Source organism: Desmodus rotundus, chromosome 1 (genome assembly GCF_022682495.2).
Source record: "Desmodus rotundus isolate HL8 chromosome 1, HLdesRot8A.1, whole genome shotgun sequence".
Taxonomy (NCBI): Eukaryota; Metazoa; Chordata; class Mammalia; order Chiroptera; family Phyllostomidae; genus Desmodus; species Desmodus rotundus.
This window is the reverse complement of record NC_071387.1, coordinates 35719382-35734167: the sequence shown is the minus strand read 5'-3', so window position 1 is coordinate 35734167 and position 14786 is coordinate 35719382. Positions and strand designations below refer to the sequence as shown.

Below are 14786 nucleotides of genomic sequence, written 5' to 3'. Positions count from 1 at the left end.
TCAGTAAAAGTCGCATATACTCTTCACATCATTGCAAATCTTGTGTTGGCATGGTATAAATTAATGAGGTTTTATTCTGTTTGAATTAGGATTTGGATGAGAAAAACACGAGTGTGCGTGTGTGTCTGCACACACACACACCACACACATGCAGACACTGGTTAATGCCTGCTCGTAGCGGGCCTTCATTATGTGACTGGTGGAGTGAATGACTGACATCACCAACCACCATCTTTTGCCAATGCCAGTGCTACCATTATGCCCAGTAGGTACTGGATTCATAATTTTTCATCATTTTGACCTTCCTGGGAGCCTGAAGGTAGTGTTATCCCCAAACCTATGCAACTAGCTTCCGACTTTATGTCCTTAAATCAACATCTCACCAAAAGCTCATTTGAGCATGGTGGAATGAATGTGTGTCCTGGGCATCAGGGCCTGGGCTGGTGGGAGGAAGGTGAGTGTGGTCCCTGCCCCACTGTGGTCCTTGTTTTTGTAACACAGTCCTACAAATAAAGACATGCAAATTCAAAATTTTCTCAGTTTATGTTGCTATTTATGTGGGAGCCATGGTCTGAAAAATTAACCTTATCTACCAAGGTTTGGATAAAGAGTGGAAGGAATAAGTGATAAAGAGTATCAACAACTGAGATAGCCTGTGTAGTGACCCCACTCAGAGTGTGTTAGTCATCAGGCTCCTGTTTCTTTCCCCGTTGTGTGAGGAACATGTACAACCAGGAGGCAGTGCATGAGGGCAGGGCTTCTGGATGAGACATCAGGAGTCCCGGGTTCTTGCTGCAGATCTGTCTCCCTCAGTAACCTTGGCCAAGTTACTTAACCTCACTGGATTTAAGTTTCTTCATCTGAAAAATGATACCATTAGGTCTCAAAGGTGTTTTCTAGTCCTTGGTTGTGTAATTATCCAAGTCAGACCATATCAAAAGAAACAGTTATAAGGGATTTTTGATACCTTCACTTAGGATAGTTACTCTGTTTAAGAAGGCTTCTTAACATTTGTTTCCCAAAGCATAAAATGCTTTATATTTAATGTTCAAATAATCTCTAGTTTGTCCAGGTTTGGATAGAATTTCAGGCATCAAAAGGATCAAAACATTGACATCTGAAATCCTAGCCAAAAAAACCCCACTGCATTATAATGAAATGTGATGCTTTTAAAGAGCATTTACTATTGATAATCAGTGAAATCAATCAGCATTGGTAGGAACATTTACTGCATTGATCAATTTGATCCATTTTGCATAATTTATGTGAGATTTGGGCTGCAGGCAAGATTTCCAAAGTCATCTTAGTCATTATTTGTATTATTTAGTGAAGTACTCTAAAAATAGTGGCCCTCAATGTTTTCATGATCAATCTATATAATATTAAGGCATATAAACTGAAGTCAACTTCAGTTGAACCCTTTCCACCGTCAGAAACCTCTGGGATCTCTTTGGAGCTGGTTCCCACACTGATTAGATGTGAAAAATAACTGTGATGCACGGGGCTTTGGCAGAGCAGGGAAAGGAATCTCTCTGAAGCTCTCTGTAGGGAGTTGTATCAGCCTTGATGATGATACAAAATATTGATGGATTCCAGGGTTGCAGGTCATGTGTGTTTTCTTAAACCAAACAATGGTTGAATAAAACCCCCTATCGATGACAGAAATCTGGAGATGGGGAAAGTTTTTGAGCTTTCTGATGCTATTAACTCTCTCTTTTTCAATTTAGTTGCTCCAACTATCACATTTCTCGAATCTCCAACCTCAGACCACCACTGGTGCATTCCATTCACTGTGAAAGGGAACCCCAAACCGGCGCTTCAGTGGTTCTATAATGGGGCAATACTGAATGAGTCCAAATACATCTGTACTAAAATCCATGTTACCAATCACACGGAGTACCACGGCTGCCTCCAGCTGGATAATCCCACCCACATGAACAATGGGGACTACAAGTTAGTAGCCAAGAACGAGTATGGGAAGGATGAGAAGCAGATTTCTGCTCACTTCATGGGCTGGCCTGGAATTGATGGTGGTGAGTACTTGATGCTTTTGCATCTGGAGAGAGGATAGGGTCTACTACTCAACTATGGACAAAATCATGTCTACAACAAACCACCCCCCAACCCAGTGGCTTACAACATCATTATTTAGACTTATCATTTTGACCTACTGGTCTTGCTAATGGGTCTGTAGGTCAGCAGGCGCAGCTTTGTCCCATGCATCTTTACTCCAGGGTGTAGGATGAAAAAGCAGCAGCTACACAGGAGGTCTGCTTTCTATGGCGAGTATAGAGTGCAAAAACACAGCTAGGAATATGCAAGACTTCTTAAGACATAGGTACAGGACTACATGTGGCCTCTTCAGCCTATATTCCCTTGGTCAAAGCAAGTCCCAGGGCCAAAGCCAAGTCCTGGGGCAGGGGACTTATACTCTTCCCAAGGAGGTGATGGGGGAATGAATAATTTTGAACAATGATCTGATATACACATATTATTTTTATCCCAAGTGTTTAATGAGATTTTGTAGCCACCATGGCAAGACCCAGGCAAAACCATGAGCAGGAGAACCGTGTGTTTGGCTCCTGAACAATTTAAGACCTATTTTCTAGCCCCTTATCCATTCGGGACTCAAAATCCTCCTTAACTTATCCATGGGTGAGAAAGCAGTTCCCTGGCATGTTTTCTTACCTGGACTGACTGAGTTAAGGCATCCTTTTTATTAGATCTTGAATTGTTTTTCTAGGACTGGTAATAGTTTCCATCTGGCCAATGGGGTGGGAAAAGGAGGGCTGGCATCAGGAATCTGTTCCATGGCCAGCAGCAGGATTTCAGCACGAGCCCAAGTAACAGCAAGCACAGTCATCATGCACTTACCTGCTTCAGATCCTCTTGCTCAGTGGAGTATTCATACTTGCTTGGTCTTGTTGCCCAAAGACCTGTTGTACGGTGGAGGCCAAGGCTTGTGTTTGGATATTGAGACCTGTACATGAATTGAATTCCTTGTTGTAATAGCTTTGAGTTAACCAAAACCACACAAAGATGGCTTGACAGAGAAAGGGAGAATAGACACTGGGACGCCTGGAAGGCAAGGGCTGCGTGGGAAGCATAAACTCCTGTGGCTTGCAGAGCAACTCCATGGACAAAGGTGATGCATGCAAAGCCAGCTTCAGCAGTCGATGAAAGTGTCATAATTCTTATCACATGATAAGTGTTCCCATTATCCTGGTATTTATTAAACATCTGTGCAAATGCACACGTTTCCTTAGAGTGTTCAAAATGTGATTTGCATTCCATAAGTTTGATTTACAAACAGCCTTTCAGGAGCATATAAAACAAGCTATGTTTGGATGCCTTATCCAGACACCCCAGGCAATTGTCTTTTCCATTAATTCTTCCTCTTAATTGAGTTTAGCTGCTTGGCTACATTTGCTGTAGTAAATCTCTAGATTATTGTGGGTTTTTTTTCCCCCCAGCATGTTTTGGAGAATACAGCTTTTAGTTAAAATCAGAGACTCTGTTTTAGGACAACTGCTTTTTGTTTGCTTTTAAGTAAACTTATTATTTGTGAATGATTTTAGACATACAGAAAAGTTGCAAAGACAAAAGAGAGCGTTCCCAGCTACCGTGTACCCAGTGTTTACTATTGTCGATATCTCGCGTTACTGCAGTACATTGGTCAAAACTGAGACTGACATTGGCACATTACTGGTAACCGAACTTCAGACTTTATTTGAATTTTGCCAGCTGCCTTTTGAAACTGTTGGAGGTGAACTTGATGCAGGGTGAAGGTCGGGCATTTCAAATTTTAGAAGTGGTCTGTGCGCTTTGATATATGCACCGTTTGGTGCGCGTAGTCAGCAGCTTCTATTTTAGGGAGGATTTTGATGTATTTTGTTTTGAACATTTCTGTATGGTGCCAGTGTTTGGGAGAGCTTAGCTCTTCTTATCCCTGTGGCCTCATTTTTATCAATTATTTCTGTTAGTTTGAGCTTAGCTAGTGACAGGAAAGAATTGTTTTCTGGCATAAGAATAACTTGGGATCTCTCAAATATTTTCTTTAAAAGAAATAATCATTATTAATCAACATAAAAGTTAAGCTCAACTCTATAAAGATGTACTCTGCCCTTTTTTCCTCTCCTCTTCTTGTTCATTTATTAGTTTTATCAGGTCTTTAAAATATACTGTATTTTTCGGACTATAAGACACACTGGACCATAAGACACACCTAGGTTTTAGAGGAGGAAAATAGGAAAAAAAACCCTCGTTCCACTGCCGCCTGCCCCTGCCCCCTGCCCCCCAACAGCGAGCCAGGTAAGCTGCATTCGGACTATAAGATGCACCCCCATTTCCCTCCCAAATTTGCGGGGGGGAGTGCGTCTTATGGTCTGAAAAATACGGTAAATATCTGCTTTTTGAAAAGACTGATTTTGTTTTTTCTCTTTAAGTATTTACTTAAGGACCAGCTATCAAGGAGTAATAAATGAAAGAGACTTGGCCCAGAGTAATAGTAGATATAAATGGCCCTTGTGGGCCATAAACCAGTGTGACCAATTAGAGGTTGACCTCACTTGGCTTGTGCGGTAGAATCTTTGTGGGTATTTACAAGATTTGTAGCCATAGCATACCGATAATGGCCTTTCTTAGAATTGATTCTTTTCCCTCTCCTCCCTTTTAAAGCTAAAGAAAAATAAACAAATAGCAACTATATGTACATAATTTCCCTGCTGGTCTAAAGATACATTCCAAGTTACGGACAACAGACCAACTTGGAGTTTATATGTGTTCTGTGTTTCTGCTGTCATCACATAGTAATTGATGAAGTTTAGCTTTTCCAAATATTTCTGATAAAAAGTTTCAGCTATATTTTCTCAGTTGTTTTGATGAGATCCTTTTTTTTTTTTTTTAAACACTGCAAGCTCCCTGGCTTATAAGGCAGCAGCAGCCTGGGATCACTGGGGAGCGGGTTTGCATTTCCATGCAAAGTCCAAGCAATTAAAATGGCAGCTCGGCTGTCCTTGGTGTGTGTGTTCCTCATTCAGCTCGGAACTGAGATTTCCATGGGATGGCCACCCTGCTTAGGAATTTATTCTCTCTTTGGAGCTAGAGAATGGACTGTGTTGAAAGAAATTAAAACAGAAACAAAAAACAAAAACAAAAAGTCCCTAAAACAGAAATGGGTGAGCATGAAAGAGGACAGACTGATTGGACGTAATTGCAGTCCCAACTGCCTTCACAGTAGGTGTGGAAATACGGGGGGTGGTGGCAGGCATTCCGCAGTCCACTGGCGGAAAGGATGAGTGAGGCACAGAGACCTCTAGCCGGCATCAGCCAGGCCACAAGGGTGCCATCCACAGGGCGGGGAGCAGGCAGTAAGATCCCCGTAGAATGTGTTTCCAGAGTGCTGGGACCTCGCAGACTCCAACACCAGACCCAGCTAGGGCGGTCATAAAGAAGGACAGGTGTTATCAGATCTTTAGATGTCAGCAGGACACCGGATACCAAGCCAAAGCCGTCCCATCTGTTAATCACTGGCAACCTGGCTAGTAACTGAGAAAGGGAGGAAAGGCTTTTCCAAACTTCAGACACTAGATTGATCATTTCAATCCCACAAAGTGAACTCATCAGCTCTGTTCAGTTTTGGGGTATGTTCAAGGCATAAAACAGCCCTTGGCTTCAAAATGAAATCTAGAGAAGGATAGTGTTTATCTTTCTAGCATACTGATGAGCACAACTTGTGACAATTAAACTAATTTCATTTTATTTTTGTTTTTCTTTGTTTTAAAATTTATCCACTAGGAGAAATCTCTTCTAATGCCTGGAACAATGGCATGCAACTCCTTGTTGCACATTGAAGTCAAGTGGGAAGTTTTAATTATTATTTTATTTTATTTCATTTTTGATACACATTCCTGAGGCCCACCTCCTGCAATTCTGATTCTGTGGCTCTTGGATGAGGCTTGGGCTTCAACATTTTGTATTTTTAAGATCCCCAGTGACTCCAAGTTCAACTAAGGGTGAGAGTTACTGGTCTGGACTAGAGCTCTGACCTGAGTAAGATTTTCCCACTCATTGCTGAGTAACACACAATCCTTTGGTCATTTTAGGTTGTAGACAAAATCTCAGTTGGGAAATAGCATGTCCTGTTTGGGTCAGAAATCAAAACTCTGGACTATGATTTAAGGGCAGTCTCCTGTTCTCCCAGTTCAGGCTGGCTGCATGGGGGTAGGAGCTGGAACTTGCTAATGAGGTTTCAGCCCCTCTGCTGCCCAGGGGGAACGGGTGGGAATGGAAGTGTGCTTGCTGGTGGCTTTGTGTCTTGGGGCCTGAATACGCTCAGAGCTGATTCCTGGACCTTTTACCTGGATCCCTTTATGGGTTCTTTGGAGATTCTGCTCTGCAGTCCCCACTTCTGTAGTTCCCATGACAGAAGCGAACACATTTTTAGTCCAGCTGGTGGAAGCAACTCCTTCCTCAGCACCCTGGAATGCAGCTTTGTGTGGTTGGGTCCCTCTGCTCCGCCAGGGGGCTCTGTTGTCAGGACCTAAGACTCCCCACACAGATTTTCTCCCAGGCCGTCTCCCTCTGTTCTTCAAGGAGCCCTCGCTATCCCTTGTTCTGACACCTCTGGGTATATAAGTCTAACCCAAACGTCACCTACATCCTGCTACCACAGGTTGCTTTAGCCTCCTCTGACAGGAGTCAGGCACACCTCCTCTGAATCTTCCCTGCAGGAAACAAGTTCAAGTTCTCAGTATAGTGCTGCGGAAACCCCATGGTGCAGTGGTGGCAAGGCCAACATTTCTCCCCGAAGAAAATTCTTTCTCAGTCCTTCCTTATTCTCTCTGCTCTGGGACCTCTTAAAGTCCAGTGCAAACAGGGATCCAGCTCTCAGCCATTTCTTTTGTGAATTCTGCAGGGTCATCCCCTCAGCAGGAGGCACTGAGAGAATGATAATGAAGGAACCCATTCCTTTCCTCCTTTGTGTTGACGCTCTATAGCCATTAGGGTGGAACTTTCTGTCCAGAACTGTTTTTCTCTTGGCACTGGCCTTGTCCTCCCTTATTCAGAGAGTAGACTTGCCCAGGGAGGAGGACCTCAGAACTGTCACCCAACTACATGAACTTTCTAGACTTGGAGCTTTGAGGAGAAAACTAAGTCAAAGATTGGTTCCTAGAAAGGGTAGGGAAATTTAAGCTGTCTCTGGTGTCTAATCTTTTTCCCCTTCTCCTCCCATTTGGAACGAGGTCACTGGGAGCAAAACACATCTGCTACCCATACCCCAACGTTCTGTGCAGCTTCCACAAGAGAATACCCACCCCACTTGACATTTGGATATCTAGCTATTTTTAGGTTTGTTGTATGTTTCAGTGTAAATTTCCATCCTTAAAGACCACTGGGGCCTTTTGCTGTTGGTCAGACTTACAGTGTTATAAACCAGAGCTTCTCAGCCTTGAATGAGCATACAGATCTCCTAGTGTTCCTGTTAAAATGAAGATTCTGACTCTATGGTTGGGAGAAAAGCCTAAGATTGTGCATTTTAAATCAGCTCCCAGGCAATGCTGATGCCACAGGTCCTGGAACACATGCCGAGCAGCCAGGGTAGTTCTGCCCGGCAGAACCTGGGGGAGCTCCTGGAAGAACTGGTCAGGCATCCACACTGACTCTTCTAGGTTATCAATAGTAATATTGATAAAAATATAGAATAATTAGTGCACTGAAATATATTCTACTTAGGTTTGGCAAAAGTAGGATGAATTCAGTGCATGGCTTAAGGAGGCTTGGGAGAGTGAATGAAAAGTAGAGAGAGTAGTGCAGAATACACATGGAAAGTGCGGGGCTCTCTGAGAATTCTCCAAAGATTCTGCTGGATCCTATTCAGCTTACAGGCCAGAAATCAGCCTTGTGCGAGACGAAATTGATCCACTATGTGGCTGTCATTGGAATTCAATCCTACATATAGAAAAATCCTCTTTATGAACATGAAAGAGTGTGTGAGGCTGTGTGGAGAATAGAAGTGGTGAGGATGTCTTTTTAAGGAGAATTTTAAACAGAAATTAATGGCATGTTGCTTGTGAATGTCATGAGAACGAACCCTGGAGTCTCTGCTAGTATCCTCTAATAAGGTAGCGCACGTTTCAAGAACTTTCAAGGTCAGATAGTTCTAGGAACGTGACCACGTTGATTGTGTAAGAGTAGATTTTCCTATGGAAATCATTACCCGAATGACTAATCGTTTAGGCTTGGAGCAAACCTAGCCAGAGCACTAGATGATAAAATACCCTTGGTTTAAATCTTCCCATTCTTTAGTCAGTACATAAAGAGTGTCTCTATGGCCCACTCATTCAGGAAGACTGTCACAGCTCAAGAATGCTCATTCACACAAGCAGTGGGAGTTAGTGACTTATGCTTCCTAATCCGGGAGCGGTTGTCTCCTATGCAAAATTCGCGTCAGGAACAAACTATAAATACTAGAAGAGTTTTCCCCACAGCTTCTCGTTCGTGCCGTGCTGTTTTATGAGAGGATTCATGACGTCTGGATGAACTAGAACACTTAGAATTGCCCTCGAACTGGCAGATTTAGATTTGGTATTTAGACCGGGGAATGTAGAGAAAGGGAATCCCTCCAAATGAGTAACACTGAGAAAATAGAAACCCCCCTTCGACTTGCCCCTCAGGCCATTCGTCAGTACCCAGTTCTTGTCCTGGGCGTGGGAGGGAAGTTCCACCTGCTTTTCTGACTTAAATAGCCATGAAGTCTGGTTTGGCTATAGGCTCATACTAATCATGATCATTAAGATTTATACTTAAATAGCTCTTTATGTCTCCAGAGTACTAACGTTAATTAATTATGCTTCCCACAACTCCTGAGGCATTGCCAGGGCCAATGCCGTTATCCTCTCCTGTTGCATGGAAGACTTGTTGTACAGAAAAAGTAGAGACTCCTCGTGCTGCATACATTAATGGCTCAGCCAGAAATGAAACCCAGGCACCTGAACCCCCAGTGTTTTCAGGCCCCAAGTTCAGCCTGCCATTCAGAAAGGGAAGAGGAAAAGGATCTGAAATCAAAAGGCAGATCACCATGACTTAGAAAACTCTGTTGACAAAGGACAGTTTATTTGAAAAGACCAAACCTTTTGCTATGGCTTTATCATATGGAATTCTTTGAAACATATTTCAAGATCACACTAAAGAGAATCTCAAAATAGAATTGAAATTGAAGTCACTCTTTTTTTTAGGACATTAAATAGAGACTGTAAAAGCTTAGAGCGGGGAAACAGATGTGTCTTCTGGCCTCCGCCATTACTTTTGTCTTTGCAGCAGAATGAAAAGTGGTCAGGCCACCTATCTGCCCACAGTTGTTTAAAATCCTACAAATGTGTTTTTTTCTTTAACTGTACAGTCTCCCAGTTAAGAAGTCATAAAGATTTACTCATGAAGATTTATATAAAGATATAAGATTTATTCATGAGCCATAACTGAGATTAGAAGATGGAAATTAAAGAAGTCCTCATTTAAGCCATTTAGCATCACATTATAAGGATGATGAAGTGCTCTGGTTTGATTCTGCTGGGGGGAAAAGTGATTTTGATCGACCATGTTTAGAAGCCTAAGTGCCTGGGGATGCAGACGTCACACATTTAACGCAGAGCTTTGCTGGGAGTGCACGTGCAACTGGAATATAGTCTCCATTATTCTTTTCAAGGGAGTGCTGCAGGCTGAGCTCTGGACCCGTTAATCTGCTTCCTATAGTTACAGATACCGCGTCTTAGGTCAAGAACCTAAGTACAAGTGAGTGTAGCACCTGGAGATGCTCAACTCTTCAGAAAGTAGAACTTGGACATCAGATAAACAGACATTCCTGCTCCGTGCTCATCCTCTTTAGGTTGGCAAACAGCTGTAGCCTCGGCCCTTGAGTGAGCTGTGGAGGGACAGTGTGGTCTGCGGTTTGTTTGGAATGCCAGTGGGATGCCTGGACTTCCCATATTCCTTTCTGGAGATTCACACCATGCAGCTTTTGGGCTTGGTGCCCCCTCCTATTGCCTATGTTTGAGATTTCTTACCCAATGAGAGCTACTAGGATAGGATTTAAGGAAGCATAACCCTTCTCAAATCCCCAGGACAAGTGCATTACTCAAGCTGGATGCTACTCATTTACCTTTCATTCATCCTCTTTCTGTTGGCTTTTTCTCCCTCAGAGTTAGTCTTTGCCTTCCTCAGTCACCTCTGAGTCCTGAATATCAACAACAGGGGTTTCTATCCGTAGCATATAACTATCTGACAGTCATAGTCAAACTAAGTAAAAGAAGCTGATTATAAATTATACTTAATAAGGGCAGGATATTTAAAAAAACTGACAATTGCCAGAAATCAGAAAGGAACATGGTGATGTTTTTCCCTGTGTCTACATTTAAAATGATGTCAATGACTACCTCACTATGGAAACGTAAACATCATGTGAGGTTCACTTCACTGAGACGTTGCTAGAAGCAAAATACTATGTTGATGAGCTGGGGCCAGCGGGAGTAATGTGACCCTTGTTTTTCATGAACTCTAGGTCTCTGCACCCTCACTGTGCCAGGCTTCCCAAACCTTTGTACATCAGGAGGCATTTCTTCATTGTGACGAGTGGGCCCTCATCAGACATAGTACAGTATGCTAGGGAGGGGGAAAAACCCATCCTTGTTCCTCCCACATTGTCTTTCTGTGAGTTTCATAATCTTGCCCTAAATTTGTCTATTCCTGACAGTGAAAGTAAAGTGACAATACATCTCATACAGCTGGGAAACTGAAGTTAGGAAAATGTAGTGCTTTTCAGAAATTTCAGATGTGGCCCGATGGCTTTGCTGGTAAAGTTGGGAGGAAAAGCATGCACCGATAGGCATCAGAAGTCTGGAAAATAACCTGTGTTACAGATTATGGGCTAACCTATGTATTTTAGATCCTACCCCCAAATCCCACTTTTTGATACCTGACAAATTGATTTGACGTTTTGGGTTTTCCTGGGAGTTTTGTGTGAGGAATGTGTTGGGTGTTCCCTTTTTGCGAGGATGCGGATGGCACCTGTCAGTCATTTTCACTGAGGCCTTGTCACTGTGTGGCTTAGGTAAAACTGGCTCCGCATCCTCACGATGCCTTTTTCTTTCTTAGGGAATCGTATCTGTAAAAGTGGGTGGCGATGGGTATGGGGTCCCTGAGGGCCTGAATGAACACAAATCAGGGTGACCGAGTAGTCCCAGTTTTAGCATTAAAGGTCTGCACAGGGAAAGCCTTATTTCTGACAAACTACAAGGATTTGCCTGGGACTGTTCTAGTTTCACTTAAAAGTGTAAAAATTTTAAGTTCAGGAATCCCCTTGGTCTCAGGCAGTATGGGATGGTTAGAATGTAAGTGTGAGGACCTTCTTTTGTACTAGGGCCAGGCCACCCTAGTACAAAAGAAGGTCCTCACACTTACATTCTAACACCTAAAAATATAAGTGAAATTAAGGAACTGTTAAATAAAATAGATGATATCCTCCTCCAAATATATCCTTATAATGACCCAGAAGGCTAGATTCGGAGTTCAGATTGTCAGATTCTTGGAGTTCCATGCTGGAACATATGAGGGAGGACCCCCAAAATTGTGTATTTATTCTTACATGTTTAAACTTCAGTCACCTTCAAAGCAGTCTCCATTTGATGCAATACACCTATTGAGATGTTTTTTTCCACTGCTCAAAACAGTTTTTATTTTATTTTTTTAACTTAAAATTTTTTGTATTGTTGTTCAAGTATAATTTTCTGCCTTTTCAAAAGAGTTTTTAAACTCATTGATTTTGATGCCTTTTAGTGCTTCTGCTGTTTTTTGTTTTACCTCTTCCACATCAGCAAAACATTTCCTTTTGAGGACATGAGGAATCAAATCCCTTTGATTTTTTCATCCAGGGACACAAACAAACAAAAAAATAGTCACTCAGAGTGAGATTGGGTGAATAGGGAGGGCGGAGCACAGGGGTCGTGCTGTTTTTGGTCAAAAACTGCTAAACACTCAGCACAGTATGGGCAAGCATGTTGAAAGAGTTCAAAAACATTCACTGAAGCTGAACACAGCGTCTCACAATAACACCAGCTGGTACACTGACACAGAGGGGTTCCTAGAACCCTCACCCAGCAGGGGAAGCCTGTACTTGAAGGGGCCTACCCTCCAGAAGATAATTCCATTTTGGGGGTGTCATCCCTCACAGTGGTTTTGGTAGAGATGGTCCTTATCCATGGCCCCTGCTCCGTGAACTATTCAGTGAGACATGTGTGAGAGGTGATGAGTGAGCAGTAGACGTCCAAGGCCATCTCTCCTGGCTCAACCCTCACCCATCCTTCCCTTGCGTCTTGGGTCACAGGGTGCTCGTACTGGTAGTGGGCCACCAGCAGGATGAGAGATGTAGGGGAAAGTCTGGCCAATGCTATCACATGTATTTGGGGCCTGTGGGGAGGAAATTCTGGGTCCTGGGCACCTGGAGTGAGGTCTAGCAGTGAAGAGTAGACTCTGACGGGCAGGCCTTGCACATTCAGACTGTACATTTGAGGGTACAATGGAGAAAGGGACTGGAATGGGATTTTTTTTTTAAGTAATAGATTACTGAGAAGTTCAAAGAATGACTTCCTGACTTGCGATTATAGGACTTTTCCTTCAGCAGGGCTAGGGAATCCTCACAGTGAGGGGACACCATTTGGTCCAGGAACTTTGCAAAGGGGAAGGACATCAGCATGTGGATGGCTGCCCGGCAAATGATATTACCAGGGCTACCACTGGGATTTCCTGCTGCTTTACTCACTGAATTACCTCTCAGACTGCAGGGGAGTCTTCAGGGCCCTCCTCTAGAATGTCACAGCAGCTACAAATAATTCCGACAATAGATATTGACATATTGTAGCTTGAAACATAGAAATGGCGTTTGGGATAATAAAACTCAAAATTCAGTAGAAATTTTCTGGAATCGATGATTTTGCATCAGTCAATGCAGGGCTATTTCACGTGCCGCGCAGGCGTGCACTGCGCACTTGCAGATGGTGCCTTTCCATGGACAGCGGTCCGAAGGGCGCTCCCGAGCGCGGTACCAGGCATGGGCTGTATGCACAGCACGTGCAGCATCCCTGAATCAAAGTGCACCATCACCTCCCTAACTTTTCTCCTGCTAAGGTAGATGTTCTTCTAGTTGAACTGTGTTCGAATTTTAATTTAAACATTAGGGCCACTTTTATTTGGTTCTTCATTCAGGCCAAACTTAATTATTCATTTGGGAATACATGAGCAGAAAATTGGCTGGTTTCACCTTATTTTAAAATAATATTTTTTCTAGTAAAGGTTGAAAAGTAAAATGAGAACTGAGTGAGATTTATGGTTTACAAGTTTTACTTTTTCATGTGGTAAGTGAAGACTAAAAGCATAGGAAGTAGTTTTGGAAATTCCTTTTGTAATCACTTAAATGTTCTATCAAAATTTAATTTTATTTCTAAGTAGGCTTTCATATAGAGACCCAGTTAGTTCCGAATGGAGAATAAGTAGGAAATATTTTTTTGTCACCAGTTCTTGTTGACTGTGACTTTTAAAAAGATTTAAAAATGTGCCTTGGCTGGTGTGACTCAGTGGATAGAGTGCTGGCCTGCGAACCAAAGGTTCGCCGGTTCGATTCCCAGTCAGGACACATGTCTGGGTTGCAGGCTGGGTCCTTAGTGGGGGGTGCACAAGAGGCAACCACCCATTGATGTTTCTCTCCCTCTCTATCTCCCTCCCTTCCCCTCTCTCTAAAAATAAATCAATAAAATCTTTAAAAAAAATAAAAAGATTTAAAAATGTTTTTGCAAATTCTGATAGGAATATTCTGATAAAACAGAATAGTCTGATCATCTTGGTGAATACAGAGCCATCCAAAAAAATTAAGTGGGTATACTTTTGCATTTCTGTTTGACATTTTCATTTATAATCTCTTATACATAAACAATTTCAGTGGGAAAGTACATTTATTTTTTTCTTGTGTTGTGTCAGGGCAAAAAAAAAAAAAAAAGAAAAAAGAAAAAAGGGTTTATTCAGCCTTTGCAACCTCCCTGAAGCCCAAGCAAAGAGCTACATTGTGTCTTAGATACACCATTACACAGGCTGGGTAATAATGTGTTCATGAATGCAAATGGACCTGCCAAAACGTAGTTTGAAAGTTACCCCCAAATCATCAGAGAATAGTAAGACTGGTACAGAAATGATCTGTCTCTGGGATGAAAATACCAAAATTGCAATGAAAATAGCCAACTGTGTAACAGAAACAGCAAAAATAAAAGGTCACGATTCATTCATTGCTGAAGTTTTGCCAGCTAAAATGATTTGTGAGTTTTCTTTATTATTTTATTTCTTTTTTAGAGGGATGGAGGTTGTGGGACAGGGGAGGGGAACAGAGTTAACATGAAGCAAACTGAGAATTTCAGGTTTTATTTACCTGTTCTATAGAACGATCTATTCCGCTACAAAATCTTCAATATGTATTTAGCTCATTTTAGTGGGTATAAGGTAGTACTTTTTAAACTCTGTATGCACACTTACAAATCTTTGCTTTGTTTTGCTTTTTTAGGTGCAGACCCAAACTATTCTGAGGTAATTTATGAAGGTAGCTATCATGTTGTCTTTATTTTGTATTTTTTCAAAAAATTTGTCTAGCATGAAATAAATCAACTGAAAGAAGACCTTTAAGCTCAGTTAAATATACATTTCAAGCATTACATAGGCTAAAATAACATTTCAGAAAAAAAATCATTCAATAT

General features: G+C 42.1%; 1 protein-coding gene across 5 annotated transcripts in view; it reads left to right on the top strand.

The window, feature by feature from the left end:
• Window positions 1-14786, top strand: part of NTRK2 (neurotrophic receptor tyrosine kinase 2) — a 319382-nt gene that overhangs the window by 53378 nt on the left and 251218 nt on the right. For all 5 annotated transcript variants that reach the window (XM_053923455.2, XM_053923458.2, XM_053923456.2 and 2 more), the window contains exons 10-11: window positions 1728-2033; window positions 14597-14632. In XM_053923455.2, the coding sequence (XP_053779430.1) occupies window positions 1728-2033; window positions 14597-14632 (342 nt within the window). The remainder of the gene's footprint in view (window positions 1-1727; window positions 2034-14596; window positions 14633-14786) is intronic.